The following is a 21836-nucleotide window of genomic DNA, read 5'->3' on the forward strand; positions in this document are numbered from 1 at the left end:
AATCAAGCACAGTAGTATTGTTTCCAGGCTCTCATAGCCCCTCTGTTCAGAACGGTCTGATTTAGTGGGCGTGGCTTCATACGTAAACGAGCCACCGCCGATACCACCGCGCTCTTCCGAAGCGAAGCTCGTTTACCGTAACATTACAGGCTAAACGCAGCTAAAATTAGCATCCTAACGCTAACACAGAGACAGGGGGGACACCGAGGAAAAGCTCTTACATCTGTTCCACAGCACACTGCATTTTAAATACTCACATTTCAAGGATCCGAGGTTTGTTGGTGAATGGTTGGTAATGCTCCTGGATTCAGGACCAGTCTATTCGCTAGCTCTCTGTTGTACTGTCCAAAGTTGGAAAAGCAGTCGGCCGTGAAGTGACTAGCACACACATGCACAGTTTTACTGAGTGTAGCTGGCTCATTCCCTCATAAATGAACTCTAGCCACTTAGTCTTGTCTTCTTCCAAGACGGGAAGCTTGAGCATGGAACTCTGGCTGTTTACAGACAACAACAAATCAGTGATAGCTATCTAACTTTGGCATACCTCCAGCAGCGGGTGGAGGAGTGGGCGGGGAGGGGGTTCGGGGGGGGGCTCCGGTGGACCAATCAAGTCAGACTTGCTCCTGATTGGTCAAAAGAGGGAATCGCTGACGCTGGCAAACAGCTCGTTTTGGGTCAGGGTTTTACATTCACAAGCACTACTAAGTACTGGTTTTGTCACATTTTGTGGGCTGGGAGGAAAGCCAAAGACCCACAGATTTCACTAAAAGATTTAATAAAGTAATTTTTGCATAATATGGGACCTTTAACTGGTGATTCTAAATTGCTTTTTTGTATGTCAGCCTTGTGACAGACTGGCAACCAGTCCAGGGTGTGAATCAACATTCAGCACAGTTCCCATATAAATATCCAGAGTTAGTCACATAGCCAATCTACAGCTGTTGTCTCCAGCATGTCAGAGCGGAGTTCATGAAAATATAAAGAGATAAAGAAAGAATACAGATAGAAACAATAAATTAAGAGAGCATAACAATGAAACAGAATAACTTACAATAATGCCCCCCCCACACACACACACACACAAAAAGTAACAAAAAAAACCTTTAAAGTACTGTTTAGTTTTCATCACCATGTGAGCTCTCAGCCACTTCTGGGAGTAATGGAAAGAGGGGAAGAGCTCCAAGAAATAACAAACAAACAGGAGCCAAGAGAGGAAACAGCTGTACAGGACTCAAAATAATCAGACTATATGTGAAGGTTTCTGCATCAGTTACTCTCTCTTGAATAAAAAGGTAAAGAACAATACACAGTGAGAGGATTCGGAAAAAAAATCTCAAATGTTACATTCATATAGAAATCAGAAAATTCAGAAAATTTTATTTGCAAAAAAAGAGCACGATTTTTTTTAATTTCTTTTTCTGGAAATCTTCCATAAACAGTGATGCATGTCTACAAATAATTTCTTAATGGTTGAAAATACAAATAAAAAAGGTATATGTACTTGAAGGTCAGGGGGTTACTTTTTAATCTCCGTGCATCATATATTCACAGTTTTTCTTTCTTAAAAACAGATAAAATCATAAAATGTAAAAACTTTCGTTGCTGTGTATTTCCTCATATTATGAAATCCCGCCTCATGGTTGTCTGTGTCAGCTGACCGTGACGTCATCACGTCGACTGAGGAACGTTTGTTGAACAGAGGAAGTTGAATGATCAGCTGATCCTGCTGGCTGTTGTTGATGCCTGAAGTTGCTGTTGTTTGGACACTGTGTTGCTCTTATCTGCTCCTGACATTGAAGAGACGTAAACACCGACAGAGGGACACTGTGGGCTGTTATCGACAGAAGGGCTCATATGTAACAGAAGACGCGTTTCTAATCGAGGACTTTAAATTTACGCACCAGCGACAGTAGAGCTAGCTTCAGAGCTTGAACCCTCGGTAAAAAGAAGAAAGAGCACAACAGCCCACGGCTTGGCGTGTTTTCTTTGTTTATGTCGTGACAGCCTGGGCAGCGATTTTTTTTCCTGTATTGTTTTTTTTTCTGCACATACATTATTTATAATTTTGTACTTTATTTCTTTAACGCGAGGAGCAGCTAGCTCATCAGCTAACGTTAGCCCCATAGCGCACAGAAACAGTCTTGTTGTCAACCGATGCTTTCGTAACCGCCCGACACTAACAGATAACAGTAGCTCAGTGTAAGAAGTCGGGTTGGAGAAAAAATATCGTGCCTCTGTGTTTTCTGCTGACTGTAATCGGTTGGACTGTGGGAAGCAGGACGCAGCGCTGTAGCTGAACAAGTTGATATTTACTTGTCAGATAAAGACGTTTGAGACGTCTTTGACTGTTAAACACGTTTAACGTTTATGTGTAGTTGTGACTTTGGATTGTATGGGCTCAGTCGGTTGTTTAGAATACGTATCGATTTTAGGCACACAACCAAGTACTAGGTGAACTAGTAGCTGGCCTTGTACGTTTCAGGTTGACAGGTTGCGTAATTTGTTTGTGTGCAAGCTGTCAGCCTTTGAGGTGCAACCATTAAACTGTCATTCAAAGCGTTTGTTTCTCTGTCAGCCTTTGTTATCCATCCTCAGGTTGTGTTGTAGATGTCATTTTGAGTATATACGTTTCATCATTCCTCTTTGTTGTATTGATAAGTTCAGTGACACATGACATGTGATAAAGTGACCAGTTTTTTACATTAACCCACAGGTTGAGTAGCTGTTTGTTGCTCACACTCATGAATCCGTTAGCTTTGGGTATATAGATAGATAGATAGAGCTATGAATTAAAGTGGCTATCTAAAGCGATTGTGAGACAGCGTTGAGATCAGGGAAGCAAAAAAGAAAGGGTACCCCTGAGGGTCCCATTGTGTCTTGAGGTGAGGTGAGCTGCCCCCCACTACTTGCCAATGCTGGATCTGGAGGTGGTGCCTGAGAGATCACTAGGAAATGAGCAATGGGAATTTGCCTTAGGTGAGTTTTAACAAATCTTATTAGACCCAGCATTATTGTGAAAAAATATAAATGCTACTTACAACTCCTGAAGCCACATTTAAATTATTTACCTTCATGAAGGAACTTTTGTTTACCATAACTGGCTCTAGGAGAAATGAAGGTACCTTTTTTAATATCTCCATGTTTGTATATGTTTGCTTTGTTTATGTCTATGTTTTCAGGGATGCCATTGGCCCAGGCCATATCTATTCTTCAGAAACACTGCCGCATCATTAAAAATGTCCAGGTGCTATACAGTGAACAGGTAAAGTGTCTGAAAATCTGTTTGCATTTTTTTTTACTGGCAAAACATTTATAGGTATATTTAGGAATCTGCTCTGCAGGCAGCTGAACAAATTTTGCATCTTTAAAAGGCATTCCTTCCAGGGAACAGTGAAGGCAGTACTAGCTAGCCAGTATTTGTACATTAATGACATCAAAGAGGTTTTTTTTTTCCTGTACTAAAGCTTAACAAAGATATCAAGGCATTACTGTGGAGGCTGTAGGCACGTAGGCTGTTGGGATAAAAGAATTTCCTTCATGTAGTTAAAGAAAAGTGTTGCCATTGCATCGTATGCCCAATAGAGAGCACTGAAAGCTTCATTTTAAAAGAAAGCATGTCATCCTTAAACATCATCTTGGCCCAAACTCTCCCAAATTAGTAGAAAATCAATCTTTGTATATTGTGAGGATAGGTTTGTGTTTATATAAGTGTTCTATCTGATTTTTAATACCTCAAAAAAAAACACCTCAGAAGACAAACATGTCCCTGGCTATTTTTAAATCCTTCCCACAGGTTTGATGCTAAAAATATAACCAGTCAGAGAGTTTGTTTTCAAAACACATGGTTGTAAAATCTTTTGAATAAAGTCCCATAAAGTGATTGTAATGCAAAGTGTGTATGAAATGTCAGTCTTGCTTTATTACCTTTTCCTTCACTTAAATAGAGCGTTGTTTGCCCCGTGTCCACCTGTAGGGTCATGCCACCCTTCATCTCACTTCTCTGTTAACTAGCTTGTTTGTTTTCTACCCAGACGCCACTCAGCCATGACCTCATACTGAATTTGACTCAGGATGGGATTAAACTGCTGTTTGATGCCACAAATCAGAGACTCAAGGTGAAAGCTCTTTACTGTTTGCGTGTGTTTTGGTCTGTGTTTGTAAGGCAAAGCTGTTACACCACTCCCCTCTCTGAATAACTTTGAAATAATCATTTTGTTTCCCTACTTTTGTCAATCTTCTTGGTAACAGGTGATTGAAGTGTATGACCTGAGCAAAGTAAAGTTGAAATACTGGTGAGTATAAATAGAAATCAGCTGATGAAGAGAGGATGAAATCTCATTGGATGTGCAGCTGTCATAATAATGTGCCTTTATCTACAAAAAGATTGTGGTCTGCATAGTGGTCAGTGTGCATACCCCATAATTTATTTACTACAGAGTTTGAGTTTGAGGCCCCAGGTGGGCAGCTGCATAGTGAAAATGTCCCACTAAAAGAATCTGCCTGTTTTAATGCATTCCTTCATCTATGTGATCGACTATCAGTAAAATCCATTTAACTCCTCTGGCAACAGCTCTTCATCGAATGCACAGCAATCTGTATGAATGTTAATCAATGTGTGTGTGTGTGTGTGTGTGTGTGTGTGTGTGTGTGTGTGTGTGTGTGTGTGTGTGTGTGTGTGTGTGTGTGTGTGTGTGTGTGTGTGTGTGTGTGTGTGTGTGTGTGTGTGTGTGTGTTTCAGTGGAGTCCATTTTAACTCTCAGGCCATTGCCCCGACAATAGAGCAAATAGACCAGTCATTTGGAGCCACACACCCTGGAGGTACTAAACAAATCACAAACACATTAAGGATGTTTGCTGATACAAACACTGTAAACCTGCATTTAGTCTTATTAACCTAATTTTTTTACCCTTTTACCTCCTCGACTCCAGTTTACAATGCTGCAGAGCAGCTGTTCCATCTCAACTTTAGAGGTTTGTCCTTCTCCTTCCAACTGGACTCATGGAACGAGGCTCCAAAATACGAGGTAAGATGCTCTGACTGATCTTGCTTGTTTGCCATTTGGATGAGGGCTGATTGCGTGTTTCTTCACATTGTAAGGGAATCAGGGTAGCCTGGTGATTAAAGTAATTACCTTTATACATACAGTATGAGGTCAAAGCATGTTCCTTAACCCCTCCAAGCTAAGTGTTGCTATGTCCTGACGATAAATCATCGGGAACTAATATGGAAGCTGATTCCAGTCTATCAATGGGACTGCATTCTTCTTGTCAAGTTAGGAACAAAACATTTTTATCTTATTTCTGTAAAAAAAAAAAAAATCTGTTTCATCAAGAAGGAACTTTGTTTTTGTTACTCAGATGTAAGCAGTATAAATCTGACTGTAGCAGGTAGTTAAGGAACTTGGCTGCATGACTTTGAGATTAAATTCTCCTTAACAATGCAGGCTTCAGCACAAAACACTGAAAACAACTGAAAATCTGTATGGTTTTGGTACTCTCTCAGTAAATAGAGTGCAGGGTTCAGCTTTTGTGGCTTTTTTCTATCTGCACTGTTCAGCTGTGGATGTCTTTGATGCATGTCATGAGCCAGCTGCTCTGCTGTCTGCTTCCTTCTGCTGCTTGCTACTGTGAATGTACTGATCATGAGGTGATGGTTTCACTGCTCTCACAGATGATTTCTCTTATCCTGTTAACTAAGGTGTGGCAGCTTAATGCACATTTTTAGTTAGGCTATTGGGCTGCTCCGACATATTGCTGATGTGATAAGTTCATTGATTGCCTTTGAAACCTTTGAGTCCACCCTGATAAAAGCGTGTGCTTGCTGCTTGTCTGCAGTGGTTTGCAGGTGTATACCACTCGTTTCATCTTCTAATTTGAGTTCAAACATTTACATTTCTTCATCTAAAGCTCAGTGATCCGCTGCATTCAAGATTTTGTCAAAGAGAAGGCCTATTTTTCAGATCAGAGTTATGAGATGAAAACACTGAAGACTGAAAGTTTTAGTCAAAACATCAGAATGACTCATTGCAGCCATTCTGCATGTCTGTTATTGGAAGCAGCACAAAGCAGCAGACAAAAAGTAAACACTGCTGAGTCACAATGCTTTTTTTGGTACTGGACCTGTGTTAGAAAAAAACTGTTCATCCGAACAGAGAGCCAAGTTGGCTGAAAATGTAGTGTCACCAATACATGGAATCATGGGGTGTGAGTTTTCCTCTTAAGTGCAGAGGTAATAAGGTTAGCCAGTTTGGTTTGAGTGCTTCACTCTGTAGTGCTTCATCAGATGACCACGTTTTTCTGTGTTTGAAAATCCTTGTGTCGTGTCCTCTCGACACAGAGTCTGTTATTGTGCAGTTTATACCACTCTTGTACTACTCCCAATTGTTTTGCCTTGGCAGCCTAACTTTGCCATGGGTTTGGCCTCCCTGCAGATTCCACATGGGGCAATGGTCAAGAGGATGCACATCTACACAGGCAACAACCTGCAGGAAACAAGGTAACAACCACTGGGAGAAGATAAAGACACACTACACTTTATTTACACTATCATATCTCTTCTTTAAGAGAGAGTTCCTTGTTTTTAAGTGGGGTTGTGTGGGGTTCTTGTTCATAATACTTGTATTACCCACAGTACTGTGCACTGGTCAGTTTAGTCCCTTCATAAAGCAGCCAGAGACTTAAAAAAAAAGGTGTTGTCAGTGACTTCAAACAAGGCCAGAACTGCCTCATTATTAAGATAAAGAGACTTTTGCCCTAATACTGATGTTCTTATAAGTAGGGCTGCACCATATATACGGTTTCAGTATCATCATTGGGACGTGTGCTTACACAAGGGTACTTGATAAATGCAATATGTTACGCTTGTTCTAGAAATGTCAGTAATTTTTGCTGATTCATATCTCTGACAAAATATTCTAGCCAAAAAAAAAAGTCAAAACATGAGAGGACAAATTAAGGGGTCACTGTGTGATTGCTCATATTTAGTAAATGTCCCTGTGATATTATTTGGTTACAAAGGGAAACTTAAAAGACGAGACCCCTGTGCATGAGCACGTTAAGAAGAAGTCTAACCTGATGTGAGAATAGTCACCTACAGGAAATATTATAGATTAATATCAATAATTATCAACATGATTTAAACTCTTTGCAAACATAAATAGCATCCACAAAGCAGAGAGAGACAGAGTCAATAAGGCAAGAGTCTGTTATTATCATTTCAGGAAGATTCAGGGAGAATTCAGCTGAACAGGGTGAAGCAGTAAACTTTAGAAAATATTGCAATATATATATCGCAGAAAACTAAAATATTGCTGTATCTTTTTTTCCCAATATCTAGCTGCCCTAGTTGTATGTTTACACTCTATCTTTTTTAACAGATACCCTCGTTGTTTTTGCTCAAGCATATCCTTAAGTGTCCTTCCCCCAGCACACTGATCAGTTAATTGGCTTTATGATGCAGGAGTCATCCTAATTCCTGCCCTTTACTCTGGAAAACTGTGAATTTGTATATCATTACACATCTCTTCGACAGAACTATAATGTAATGTTTAATATGAGCTGTCTTGGTCTAGTACCTTTGAGCAAGACACTTATTATTTATCACACATCACTTAGACATTGGTTGCAGTGTGTGAATGGGGTTATTTAAACTGGTTTTACACAGCAGCTTCTTTTGTCTGTGAATAAATGTGGCTGTGTGTGACTTGTGATGTAAAAGTGCTTTGAGTGGTCAGAAGACTCAAGAAAGTGGTTTGTAAACATTGCCCTTTTTCTATTTATACTGACGTTAAACTTCCATTCAGTTCCTCTGGTGGTGGGATTTGACCTCTGAAACTAGAAAAGCACTCAGAGAGCGCAGACCTCTGCCAAGCATATTGCAATTGTCACCAACACTTCAGTCCTACTTTAATGTTATACTCCCTTTGAGCAGACTGTCTGCCACAATTTGGTGTTAGTTGCAGGTTTGTATAATAATTTGTTTCCTGACAGTGTTGAAATTATGACGACCCAGTACATATTTCATATTCTGGATCTTAGTATCCAGAATATTTCCAGGATCTGGATCGTACTTTTACATCTGTCAGAAATTATGGTGACCTTGTCTTGTATTGTTTGACAAAGCAATCCAACCATTTATAGTAGAGTTATATACACATATGGTGAAAACAGCCCTATCTCACAATGATAAAGAATCCTTTAAAAAAATCGGTGATCCAGATTACCTATTTGAACATTTCCTGAAAATTTTATTGTGATCTGTTTGTTACTTTTTGAGTTATGTTGTTCACAGACAAACTCTCCCAAAAACATAACCTCCTTGGCAGAGGTAATGACGGAAGTCTTTGAAAAAATGAATTTCTATTTGAAACTTTATGATACAGTGGAAAGAACTTTTTGACATCTGTAAAGGGTCCAGTTTAAATACATTTACAAAACCAAACGAAGAAGTAAACACACACACATTTATGTATATATGAATATCGTTTCTGTCCTCAGAGCCCCAGTGATGCCGCTGGCTTGTTTCCTTGGTAACATATATGCAGACGGTGTGGATGTCCTGAGAGACCAGGCAGGGCCTCTTGGGCTCAAACTCCGGCTTCTCACTGCAGGTAACAAAGCCTCTGTTTGTCCTGAGGACTGGGACCTGAGAGTAATGAGCCATCCAACATGTTTTTCTCACCCACCATTAGACCTACAGACTCAAGTCCAGTGTTTTTGATTTTTTGTTTCTTGTACCCAGATACTGTTTTTTCCTCAATTATATCCTTTATTTCTCTTACATCTTAGTTAATTGTAAAAAAAGGTTTGAGTCGGTGTGACTGCATTTAGTTTGTCTCTCTGTTCTGTGGTATCACCATCCCAGAGTGATATTTTACGCAGCTTCCAGTGTGAAGGGTTCAGAAGAAGTGCAGCATTTGATCATGGTGTTTAAGCTCCACATATACACTCAGCGGAGCAAATGGAGCAACACATTTATATTCAGACACGTGGGTGGATCAGAAAGACAAAGATGGGTTTTAATCGCCTTTGAAGGCAGTCCACTCTTCCTCAAACAATCTTTATGGTTATATCTGAAAGATGAGGTTTGATGCTTCTACATGATCTCTATGTGAGTTATATACCTCCCTGACTTTTTTCTGAATGTGTGGGTGCAGGTTGTGGTCCAGGTGTGATGGCTGATGCTAAAGTCAGGTCCATTGAGCGAAACATCTTCTTTGGAGACTCCTGTCAGGACGTTCTGGGTGCTCTGGGCTCACCACACAAAGTCTTTTACAAGTCTGAGGACAAGGTAAGGAGGCTGTCACTGACTCTTGCTGCTGTTATTGTTAGAACTATAAGTATCCTCGCTGTAGCAAATCATCCTGTTTCTAAACAAACAAAGTTGATTCCATAAAGTGCTGACTGACTTATAACAACCATAGACTGCAGAGTGGACAGCGTGACTCTACCATTTACCATGGTACGATTTTGAAGCCAAAGTACCCCCGTCACAGGCGGCACCATTGTAGCAGGTGTGCAGCCAGAGCCTGCGCAGTAGAGACTGTGAGAGATACAAGGAGAATCTGAGTGGTGACAAAAATAATATTATTTTTTTCTTTCAAGAGTTTAATCACTTCTTGACCCTAACTCCCGATGTATTGTACAATCCCCCCCAAAAAATACACGAGAACTGCAGCTGTCAATCATCGTTGAACGTGACATAAAGCCTCTTTTTTAACCTCATATAACTACTGAAAATGAAACTCTTCAGAAAAAAGAGAACTTGAATACAAGGCAGCCAAATGATATCTGCAAGTCACCACAACAACCGGACGAGAGAAACATTTTTACGAGGCGTATTAGTTTTTTTAAAGTTTGACCACAGCTCATCTGGAATGACTGGAAAGCCAGATTTTTTTAACCTATACTGCAGCCAGCCACCAGAGGGAGCAGTTTTTGTGGCAACCTCACTTTGAGCCGGGCAAGATGACGTCCATTTTTTTTACAGCCTATGATAACAGCTTGATTGTTTGCTGTCAGTGAGGCTCCCCACATCTTGTGCAGGGATCAAAACATAACATTTTGTTTTAAAGTGTATGTTAATTGCTAACTGATTAAACAAAAAATTTAACTGTGCATTACCAGATATCAACACTGAAAATTTACAATAAAAAGTCATTTGTTTATGAGAAAAGTTATGCATTTACAAGCATATTTTCATAAATGAACATAACACAAGTTTTAATGACAATAAACTCACAAGTTCATAAGATTTTAGTCATAAATTTATGTCCAGAAAGATGTACATTATCTAAGGGTATATTATCTAAGGAAATGACGCTTTAATTTTATAAGAAGGAAGCATTAATCAGTATCGATGATTTTTCCTCATAAAAATAATGTAAAGGAGGATATCAGAGCACCCAGCAGCGACAACTTAATGAGGAACATGAATCATCTCTTTAAGTTATACTCACTGCTTACAGAAGCAGGCACGAGCTGCTTATTAGCTGATCCTTCTGTATGCCACACTCATTTTGCACTGACTAATTTTTAATCATGACACTGCTTGCAGTTTTTATCCTAATGAGCAAAAGAAGTTTTCAGTCATTCACAAAACGTTACCAAAATATGACTTCAGAGATTGTTCCATGCTTCATATTTAATTCTTGTTCATTTACAACACAACTGCTTGAAATTTCCCTTTTTTTCTGCAACTTTGCACTAATACTGTCAAATTCTAATAGCTTGCAAGAAACTGAAAATATTAGGCTTCATTTGTTGTCTTTATCAAATAAAACAGGACTCATGATCAAGGCCCAAAGATGCATGTAACATGTAGTCTTTTTTGTACTCTTGTCTCTTTTAGATGAAGATCCACTCTCCATCACCTCACAAGCAGGTTCCTTCTAAATGTAACGACTACTTCTTCAACTACTTCACCCTTGGAGTGGTATGTAGCTCAGTCGAGCCTCTGTCTGTGTGTTTACATTTGTCAAGCATGTTTTTTTGTTTTATGATTTGACTCAGAAATTCACTCTAAATGTTGTAATTTAGCCTTTGTTTGAGCCATGGACAAATAAACTGGGGAGGGAAAGAATAGGAATCATTTTAGAGCTTGGTCTGCTCTGGGTTTACTCTTGTTATGTTTAGTAACCAGCCTTTCCGTTGTGTCCGTTGCCTTTTGTTGTGTAGTTTAAGGAAGGAATAGTTGCTAACAGTGCTGTAATGGAGCATAAAATGTCTTCTAAAGATGGTGATGATGGTGATGTTACCATGGATATGACATATTGTGGGCAAGTGGAAAATTATTCTCTAACCAAATTTCTTTCTACATTACATTTTTTCTTTGTCAAATTCTCATCAGAGAAAGTTATTGGAAGTGAAGTGTGTGATTGGAAAAGCAGTTTTTTTTTTGTTTTTTTTTACACCAGTACCACAGGGAAAGTATAGAGCCTCAAAAAGCACAATACCCCTCTTTAGGTTCTTGGTTATTAGTAAGGCTCCATTTACATTCACTCTCTGCACTGTTCTCAGTTGATAAGCCTGGAATGAGCTGCTCTGATGAGACACTTTGCTCAAAGAGAGCAATACACATTTTTTTTTTTTTTTATTGTTTTCTTTCTTTTTTAGGATATCCTGTTTGACTCAACTACACACTTGGTCAAGAAGTTTGTTCTCCATACCAACTTTCCTGGACATTACAACTTCAACATGTAAGTATCTTTTTATCTAGCATTCTTTCCTCTTTCCTATACATCATTTCCTTAGCCCCTCCCTTTTCTCCATCATGTTTAACTATTCAGATCTAAATCAACATCAGGCTCTAATCCACTGCCATTTCAGAGCAGGGTATATATATTTGCTCCTGTTACGCTTCGTCTGCACTGTGTAATGCACAGAGTCTTAATGGTGGGCCACAGTTGTACTGCCTTTGATCCTCAGCAGGGTATAGCAGCACTGTGTGTTTATCCATGACTCAGTGAGTGTGTTTGCCTCTTGTACCTCTGTGACGGTGTGTTGCAGATTTTCAGTTTGTATTACAGTTTTTTCTCTATTGGTTTGGCTCATTTCTTGAACAGAAATTGAATTTCAAAATAACATGGACAAACCTCTGAACCACTTGGAAATTTTTCACAACATAACTGAATTTCTCATTCATTTCATTAAATTGCAAATGCCTTAGTACATGTCTCAGTACATCTTGGAAAATGATTAAGTACATGTAGCCTACAGTTAGCCCTATTTCCAAGTGAATAGATCCTGCTGATTTGACCGATTGTTGATTCTCTGTCTAACGGTTGTTCTCTCCAAAACATGTCAACGTCATTTCATCGTTTAAGTAATCCCATGCACAACAGTCTGTTCAACTGTCAAATTTAGTCAAGAACAAATACCATAAATACCATTTATGATTTTCTTTTAAAATCTGATTAAATGATTAACAGTCAGGTGAAACTAGAACTTGACTAATGGAGGAGTGTCACACATCTCAGGTGACCAATCAAACAGTAAGTTTAGTTACCAGGTGAAGATCATGAATGCTGTAAAACATATAGAGCCTGACCAGGACCAGTACAGTTTCTGAACATGGAGGCACCTGACCAAGTGCAGTGTGCAGTACCAAACCTTGGAGGCTACTCTTACTGTGGTTATTTTCAGTTTTATACACAAATGTATTCTGTTAGCTTGGGAAAAAAAGTAAGTAAGTAAGTAAGTAACCTTTAGTTGTATAGCACTTTTCACAGACAAGCGTCACAAAGTGCTTCACATTAAAACCATTTGATTTAAATATAATAAAAATTAACATCAATATTACTGGCTCTGAAAGCCTGCTTAAAAAAGAAAGTCTTTAAATGCTTTTTAAAAGTCTCTACAGAGTCCAGGGAACGCAGGGACAAAGGGAGTTCATACCAGAGACGAGGCGCCACCGCTTTGAAGGATCTGTCTCCTCTGGTTTTGAAACAGGTTCGAGGAACCATCAGTGGGTTCTGACCTGAGGACCTCAGAGAACGGACAGAGCTGTAGGGCTGGATCAGAGCACTGATATATTCAGGAGCCTGTCCGTGTAGGGCTCTGAAGGTTAGCACAAGTATTTTAAAATTTATTCTGAAGGAGACCGGAAGCCAGTGGAGGGACTTTAAGACAGGAGTGATGTGGGCTCTCCTGTTAGTGCGTGTCAGAAGCCTCGCAGCCGAGTTTTGAACATACTGTAAACGGCTCAGCTCTTTCTTACTGAGACAGGTGAACAGACCGTTACAGTAGTCTAACTGTGAAGACACAAATGCATGGATAATAGTCTCTAGTTCGTCCCGTGAGATCATTTGTCTCAACTTAGAGACATTGCGCAGTTGAAAAAAACAGTTCTAAATAAGCTTTTTAGAATGCTGCGCTAGGGACATCCCCTCATCAAAAATGACCCCAAGATTACGCAAATTTGCTTTGACTGATGAACTCAAGCCAGCCAGGTGCTGCCTAATGCCAGGAATAACATTATCAGGGGCAATGATGAGTGTCTCAGTTTTCTCTGAGTTCAGCTGGAGGCTATTCTCATTTAACCAGTGTTTTACCTCTGACAGGCAGTTTGTTAAAGACTTTAGTTTGTGGGCCTCAGAGAGTTTAAAGTACAGTAACCCATGACATGGGTGATAGTTCAATGGTCCTCTGTCTTGGTAACGAAACATCTAAACACTTAGACTTGCAGTGCTCATACAATGCCAAAGGGACATTGTATTTTGGGGCCGCTAACTATTTATATAAGAAAGGAATTTCGTTGTGACACAGAATTGAACCGTTTTGGGTGGGATATGAGCTTTTGCAGGCGCCATTCTGGTTATTTTGGCAAAAGCACCAATGGTGTTAAGAACGTCTGGTCTGTTCTGAGAAGTAAGCCATAATAACTGAGAGGTATCTTTGCACTTTGGTGGCACTGACTATTTATATGGGAAGTTACTTTAGTTTTGAAGCATGATTGAACCGTTTTTGGAGAGATATGAGGTTTTTAAAGAAATGTGTTCTGCTGAACTGTAAGACTGTTTTGTCAAATGATCTTAGAGTTTTGAGAATGTGAATTCTGTTTCAAGAAATGAGCCAAACCAGCGGAGAAAAACTGTAAAATGTGCATTCGAATGTGTAATTTTTCTGAAGTTGTGCCTCATTTGTTTGTTTGTTGATTGCCATTAACATTTAGCCTCCATCTAAAATCTTCTACTTTTGATTGCTTTGCTCTCTCATCACAGATATCATCGATGTGACTTTAAAATTCCCCTCGTCATAAAGAAAGGTGAGACACTTGTGAATCTCAAAGTGAGAAGTCAGGGGCCTCACATCAGTGTTTTTTCCATCTAATGTTGGCTCTTTGTCTTTTCTTTAATGTCCCCTCTGGGCTTTAGAGGGAGCTGAGTCTCAGACAGAGGACTGCATCTTAACCACCTACAGCAAGGTCAGTTCGACACAAAGTTTATGGAACTGTGATGGAAAGTTTAGAGTTTAGATCCAAAACAACTTGAACTTCCATTGACTTGATATAAAGAGATGCACCGCAGTCATAATCCCAGTTTTTTCCCCTGACAAAAATGACCAGAAAAAGGGGTTGTACACTGATTTCTGTGAGGCCAGAATAGCTGCAGGAAGTGTGTGTGCAGTCAGATCCCTACTTAATCTGCCAGCTACCTCAGGGTTGGACAGAGTTAAGGGCATTTTAATTAGGGCTTGTTATTTGTATTCAATGTTCTCTTCTTGCTGATTTGTCTGAGGTCAATAGTTTCATGTTAACTAGCAAAGATGGTACTTTGGGACTGTGGGGCATGTCATAATCCAGCCCAGCATTTTAATTGAAGACTTTGTTTTTTCTGACCTCCTGTAATTTCTCCAGCCTTGTGTCTTAAACTCAGGACTGCGTTCGGTGGTTTGTCTGATTGTAATCTACTACGAGATAACAGTACTATCATACACAGTCATGACTTTATCTGTTATTTTATGTAGGTGTGAGGATGTTTTAATTAAATCCATATCTAGGGTTGAAATAAGCATTTCTTTGTCTCTCTGTCAGTGGGATCAGATTCAGGAGCTGCTGGGTCACCCCATGGAAAAACCTGTTGTCCTTCACAGGTATGCTAATTTACATTTCTCACACATGGAGAATATAATTTATAACTTTGTGTTCAGGTTTTTGTGTTTTTTCTCTGACATGATCATGTGTGGTTCATTCCAGGTCGTCTTCAGCCAATAACACCAACCCCTTTGGCTCCACCTTCTGCTTTGGACTCCAGAGAATGATCTTTGAGGTCTGAACACAAATCTCTGTTACTCTAACTGGCTTTACCACATGTAGAATATGTCTTAAACTACTGTCAAGGTGAAGAATTGGTTTGTTTAAACAACCGATCTCTTGTGATTTGTGTTTACGTAGTCCTTCATTACCATTGTTCAAAAAACCTAAAGTGCATTAAACTAAATTCCAAAATGTAACCGGTCGTGTCAATGTGCACACTAAAGCTCAGCAGAGAGAATAAAATAAATCAAATATACATGTTTTGATAACATTTGTGATTTAAGTATTCATGTATTAAAGAAAAAAAATGCTAGTATAAAATGATTTCATCAACTTCCTGCGGGATAACTGCTTTAGCATAATTACATGCCAAATTCCGATAGGACAAAAATTTTAGATATAATCATTGCCATGAACTAACATTTAAAGGGGCGCTGAGACAACTAAATTTCACCATAGATTTAATTTATGTCAGCACCCCTAAAAAAATAAAATTACAGATACCTGTCCAACCAGATCTTTCTCATTCAGCTGGTATTTTGTGATAATGTTCATCTTACATTCTTGATAATTATTTGATTTAAGTGAAGTGACTTAACAATGTCTTATTAGGCTTTCTCCTGTACTCAATCTATATGGAAAAAAACACCCCTTTTCTCTCGCCACAGTTGGTTTTATCCAAAAGTCATGATTATTCTGTATGCACAGACCTTAGACAGTTTATGGCACAGAAAAACACCTGAGAGTTAAAGAGGGCAGGGGTTTTCAGAAGCATTGTTGTTAAAGGTAGGGTTTGCAGGAATTTCATTACTTGTTAGTAAGCACAACTTTCAAACTGGGCTCCTCCTCCTCGGCTCAGTGCCAGCGGCACCACACACCCACAGCCTTCGACTGTGACTACCTGAACACACCATACAGTCTGTGGAACACACTCGTCTCTTCGTGGGAGAGACTCGAGAGCCATGCACCAGACTTGGCATGTTAGCACAAGCTAATCATGGGTATTTGACGCATACCAACTCGTCCCATGCTGCTCTCCGAGTGTCTGAAAGCGACTGAAAGTCGAGATAACTTTCACCCTCATTTAGTGAAAAGCTTTATCTGTTTAGCGTTTCGTTTCACTTTGGCTGTGTTTTTCTTCCTCTGTGCTACGTCCGCTATCATAGCTGCTCTGATTAGATTCTTCCACTTGAAATCATCAACACGCAAAGTCACTTGCCCACTGGGCACTCTGTGATTGGCCATGTTTATTCTTCATCCAGAAACGCCCTGATACAACCAAAACATCAACATGTAGGCAGAGGAGAGGGTTGGGGCAGAAACAGATACTGACACACATGTATAGAGGCCCGTAGGAGATCATTGAGCAGGATTATTCCAGTGAAAGTTGACATTTTAATTTTTAGGAAAATCCTGAAGACTCCACCTTTAAACATCAGAAATTATATTTACTGTTGCAGCAGATATCAGCATGATAAAGGGGAAAATCCCTCCTGTCAGTAAATTGCAAATGTTTGAAAAAGCTAGTGGTGGCTTATCTTTGGTGAAAAAACAGACAAGGCAGAGCAATCTATGCACATTTGATCTTAATTGAGATTTTATTACTTTGTCTCACTTTGAGCTTTTTTCATTAATTGCTGATGCAGCTCATTTTTGCTGTCTGTCTCTGCTTTCCCCAGGTGATGCAGAATAACCACATAGCATCGGTGACTCTCTATGGAGCTCCACGGACAGCCAGTCAAGCTAGACCTGGGTCCAGCAGTAGTTCCCACTGAGCAAGTACCAAGAACCATTTCCCATTTGGCCTGTTCTGAGTCTAGAGCCTCCACTGACTGAACCTGTAACCCAGAGCCAGATTCCTAACCAAGCAGACTTCAAACACAACTATGAAGATATTCTCTCAGCTCATGTGCTATTCATAACCCAGAACATAAAACCAGAACACACAAGCAACCCAATCAGACCTGGCATAACTTAGGACTTAGTCCTTCAGTCTGCACAATAAACCCAACCCTGGCAGTCTATCAGCTGCTGCCTGTCTGATGCCGTGACTGCATTTATCCAAAACCATAGAAGAGTTTGTTGGGACTGAAGTGAGGTTGGCATGGTTACACCAGTAAGATGTGACAGCAGTCTGTAGATGACATCGACCTCTACGACTTTGTGGTGAAAAATATTCAGCATTTAAAGAACCTCTGCAACAAATCTCTGTATTCAACATCAAACAGAGAGACGAGGAGATACATCAACGCCAATAAACACTGCTGCAGCCAAAGTCTTGAATACACACTCTGGCTCGACCCACTGAGTACACATCAACCGATCACACTGCCAGTCCAACCAGACAGTACCGCCTGTCTTCCTGCCACAGCTTCAGAACCAGACCCACATGTCTTCAAAACCAGAACACATCCAAACCAGCCCGGCCCATTCGAACCCAGAGCCATTGAGAAGCCACAGAGGACTTTTACCAAAAACGGACAAGCACCAGAATCCAGAATTTGTCGGAAAGAGGAAAACCAAACACACTCAGGGTTTGGAGAGACGAGTGTTGAACAGCACACCCTGAGCAGCTGGGTGACTAGATATGAAGCCCCGCAAAGCCAAACGACCCAAACACCAACATCAGCTCAACCCAAGTTCATCTCCCTCATCCAACGTCATATTTGCCCTCCTACTACTTACTCTAGTGGTGCCCACACACACACACACACACACACACACACACACACACTCAAGCACACAACAATAAGAACTCTGCTATACCACAGCTGTTTGGCACTCCGGACGTTTGTGTCTCTGTCTTTGCTTACACGTTCATGTAAATGAGCAATGCATGTGATTGGCTGCTGGCATTGAAATGGACATTTTAACTGACTTTGATTCAAGCACACACTCACACACACATACAAATACACACCCACAGCATTTCAGTTCCTTCACTTCTCTACTCACACCTGTTTCCGATAGGTGAGGGCTGGTTTATCTTCTTAGCCTTTTTAAACGCGGACTGAGACTTGGAAACATGCAGGCATGATATGAGAATTTGCATGAACTTGGCTGAATTTTAGAGAGGTGAAAACTAATTACAAGCACAAACTGGTGACCTGCTCTTTGTTTGATCCTGCATGTTGTGAGGGGCATTGGCCTGGCACACAGTTTGTTTTTTATCTCTCTGCCCTGCTTCACTCACACCATGACCACTTTGATTCTTTTGAAAACAACCATTCTTACATTTGCACTAAAACACACCTTTTTACTTGATTGGTTATTGTTTTCTGGTCCTCAGAGATGTAAATGTTGAGACTTTTGGAAGGTAGTTGTGTTTGTGTGTGTGTAAACGTGTGTGAGGTTTTATCCACAAGCTTCGACACAGCAAAGATGCACAGTGGATGTGGGTTTTTTTGCTGATGTCCTCTGTGTCACTCTCCTCTCCCTCTGTGCTTTCTTCATCCACACATCTGACCGAAGCATTGCAATTCATCCCTCAGCCATGTCTGCATTTATTTCTTTGTTGAATTGCCAAATGCTCAATAGCCAAAGACGTTTCAGGATGATTTTATTTGATCTGCTGACATTATCACTGTAATCTTCTATCTGAACCTGTCCCGTTGAAAGAGTGGCTCTGTTTTTTTCTGCATCTTGTGTTTCTCATCTGGACGTCAATGACAGCCATTATCTTAGTGAAGCCTCTAAATCCAGCGCTTGGCTTCAGTAACTGCTGACAGTAATTGCACAGCACGACAATAGCAGGCTTAAATGAAAGGTTTTAAAACAACAATTGACTCGTCTGTCATCTGGATGTACTTTCTGCAAGAGACAATAACAGTACCAGCTACATCCAGAGTTACAGGAGTGCTTTAACGTAGATGATTTGTATTGTTTCTATGTGGAGTTAGATCATATGAGCCCATCTCAGACGTGGGAAGAATCAGGCATTCCATCATCACAACATTAGCTTAAATCGTCCTCCTAATGTTTGTGTTTAAACCCCCTTTTCATCAGAATCATTTGAATAAACGGTGTATTAGTTTTAATACACACATTCTCTTTAATTATCCCAAGTGAAAACTCACTTTCTTGTTTTGTTGGTTTTTTTGTTTCATTTTTCTTGCTGCATTTTGTATTGTTTTTATCAATGTGAGGGCTTCAGGGCCGCTTCAGGGTCTGCAAACGTGATGCTATGCTCAAAGTTCTGGCTGCAGATTTCAGAGTGACATGCTAGGTTTGCTACTTCTTTGTGGTTTGCAAAGATACAGGATTTCCTTCTTAATTTTGTTTTCCGCTGTTTGAGAAGTTAAAATTTCTCTTTTTATTTGACAACCTCGGCAAAGTGAAGTAATTGATCCACTGACTGATTTAAAAGTTTCTCCAAACAAAAGGTCACTCCAAGTGAGCGTTGACTTCAGGTAGCAACATCCACACGGAAAAGCTAACTATCTTATGTTTGCTAAACAAACAGTTTTAGAGGATGTAATTGATGTTAAAATGTAGGTTTGTTATAGCCCTGGCACGCTTTGGTTTCACTGACAGTATTCTTTTTTTTAGTGCGTTCTCCAGCTCTACGTTGTGACTGTTAGGACACAATTTTTCTTGTGATAGTTCAATGTGCAAACAAGCACACTAAAGAGCATTTAAAGAAAAGACTTTCATCCAGTCAGTACATCTGTTCCAAGAAATGACTGCTCTGAATTCAAGCGAGAGTTGATGTTGATGTACATGCTGTAAATAGTTGTGTGCTCTTATTCTTGTGTCCTTTTATTAACGTGATCTTAACGGCACAGACACAACTGACTCAGGCATCGGCTGAGTATCCTGATACTCCTCCATGATTCTGATCACACCTAAACTCAGGAGGAGACATCAGCTCACACGCGACTCATCAGCTATCACTGGAAGTTGGTTCTTCTTAATGTTTTTTGTTAGTTTTTTTTTTTTTTTTTTAAACTCCGGACCACTCAGTATTGAAACATATTCTTGTGCAATGCAAAAGCTGCAGGTACAGATAAGTGCTGGGTGCCAGTTTAAAGCCCTGCTTGAGCTCGGTTTGATCTTCTCCTGCAGGGTGTTCATGTTTAACGCCATAAAATACAAAGCGACAGAAAAATAAGAGCTGTCATAGGCATGTTTTTGTAGAGAGGACAGACTGATTCAGAGTCCAGCACAGGCATATTGCTGGATTTTACATCCGCTTGTTTACGATAGAAACAATAAATCTCTGGCAGAAGCTTTCTTGTAGTTAAATCCTGTGACAGGATGTGGTTTCTGGAGGCAGGGGGTGAAATTGGAGTCATTTCTAAAGATGAATTCAAATAAAGGATTAATCTTTCTTTCAAGCCTCCAGGTTAAAGATGTTGAAGAGTGATGGCTGTCCAGCATAAAAAGATACAAGCTCCCTTCTTCTTTCCTGGTCTGCCCGCATCTCGAGTAAAAAGGGGAAACTGTTGTAATATAACATAAAAGCTGTATTAAAACATTTTCCAAAACTTGCTTCTGAGCAAAGCTGAGAAAAAAAAACACAAAACTGTTGAACATTGTGCCTCATCTCCCACCGAGCCTGTCTTTTACTTCTGTCTCTATCTCCTCTGTAAAAAGTAATCTCCTTGTAAATACAATTTGAGAATGCGTTTGAGCTGCATCATTGTACAGTACATATGTGTGCGTGTCACTGAGCATTAGCAACAAGCTAACGTTGTAATAAGACCGTCTGAGCTGTTTAAGTTTTTCCTGTTACCTGTTAGAGAACGGCAGGTTGGGTTGGGTTTCCCACAATGATGATGGGTTTTCACTGACTTTGGTGTGTTGGCTACAAGAAAACAACCAAGAACAGAGTGTAAATGTCCACAGCTTTACATACAAATGCTTGATTTAAGCAATAAACTGAAAAATTGCTGATGGTATCAAAGGAAAAACAGAATTTGTGTTTCTGAATTGTTGTTTTGAATTGAAGAGAAACTAAAACATGGCTCCCGTGGGAGCAGAAAGGTCCATAAGACAGGAAGACAAAATGTAGACGCTGTCTGGAATCAGGCCTGAAACTACAGTTAACCCAGTTTTGGTAAACCCAACCTGACGCTAAAGACGGTCAGTGCTGTGAGGATGCTTTGTTACCGAGAGACAGAGAGAGGAGCTTTAGGGTGCTGGGTAGTAAATCTCACCCAAACTCAGGTGGACATATCACATCTTTGTTTTTCTAAATGTTTGAGTGAGAAAAACAAGTGAAATCAGGAGGTCTGAGTGGTTTTTAACTTCCACCTTCTTTTTTTTTGTATTATTTTGAATGCAGGAGTGAATGATTGTCATTACCAGATTGTTGTAATTTATAACGGACAGCTTCAATTCAGTGTAATGATAATCTCATATTAACGCTTTGTATCGTCTGTTGTTGGTATCATACGTTCTGTTGCCCATCTCGCTTCTCCTCCTCAGAGTATTTTTTGTGGACATTAAAGCCCATTTCTGGAAATGGGGCAGTTCTACATGATTAAAACTTGTGAAATTCATCAGAATGTGGCGTTTTATATTTTGAATACTATAACTTTGTGTATGACAAGAAACAAGTAGATTTATTAGCATGTCCACT

At 39.9% G+C, this 21836-nt stretch overlaps 1 protein-coding gene across 2 annotated transcripts; it reads left to right on the top strand.

The window, feature by feature from the left end:
- The first annotated feature begins 1666 nt into the window (after positions 1 to 1666).
- On the top strand, positions 1667 to 20876 carry phaf1 (phagosome assembly factor 1). 2 transcript variants are annotated; one of them, XM_074677251.1, is made up of 16 exons: positions 1667 to 2976; positions 3180 to 3262; positions 4032 to 4115; positions 4249 to 4292; positions 4739 to 4818; positions 4930 to 5024; positions 6399 to 6496; positions 8497 to 8609; positions 9156 to 9289; positions 10850 to 10933; positions 11614 to 11696; positions 14220 to 14263; positions 14373 to 14422; positions 15032 to 15090; positions 15194 to 15266; positions 16933 to 20876. In XM_074677251.1, the coding sequence occupies exons 1-16, from the start codon at positions 2913 to 2915 to the stop codon at positions 17026 to 17028; spliced, it is 1284 nt and encodes a 427-aa protein (XP_074533352.1). In that variant the 5' UTR covers positions 1667 to 2912; the 3' UTR covers positions 17029 to 20876. The 2 variants fall into 2 exon arrangements, with proteins under 2 accessions (XP_074533352.1, XP_074533353.1); XM_074677252.1 differs by having other exon boundaries at positions 6432 to 6496.
- Positions 20877 to 21836: the final 960 nt, after the last annotated feature.

The sequence above is a fragment of the Halichoeres trimaculatus genome, unplaced genomic scaffold (assembly GCF_033239565.1).
Source record: "Halichoeres trimaculatus isolate MK-OKI-2021-1 unplaced genomic scaffold, fHalTri1.1 fHalTri1_scaffold_10, whole genome shotgun sequence".
NCBI lineage: Eukaryota > Metazoa > Chordata > Actinopteri > Labriformes > Labridae > Halichoeres > Halichoeres trimaculatus.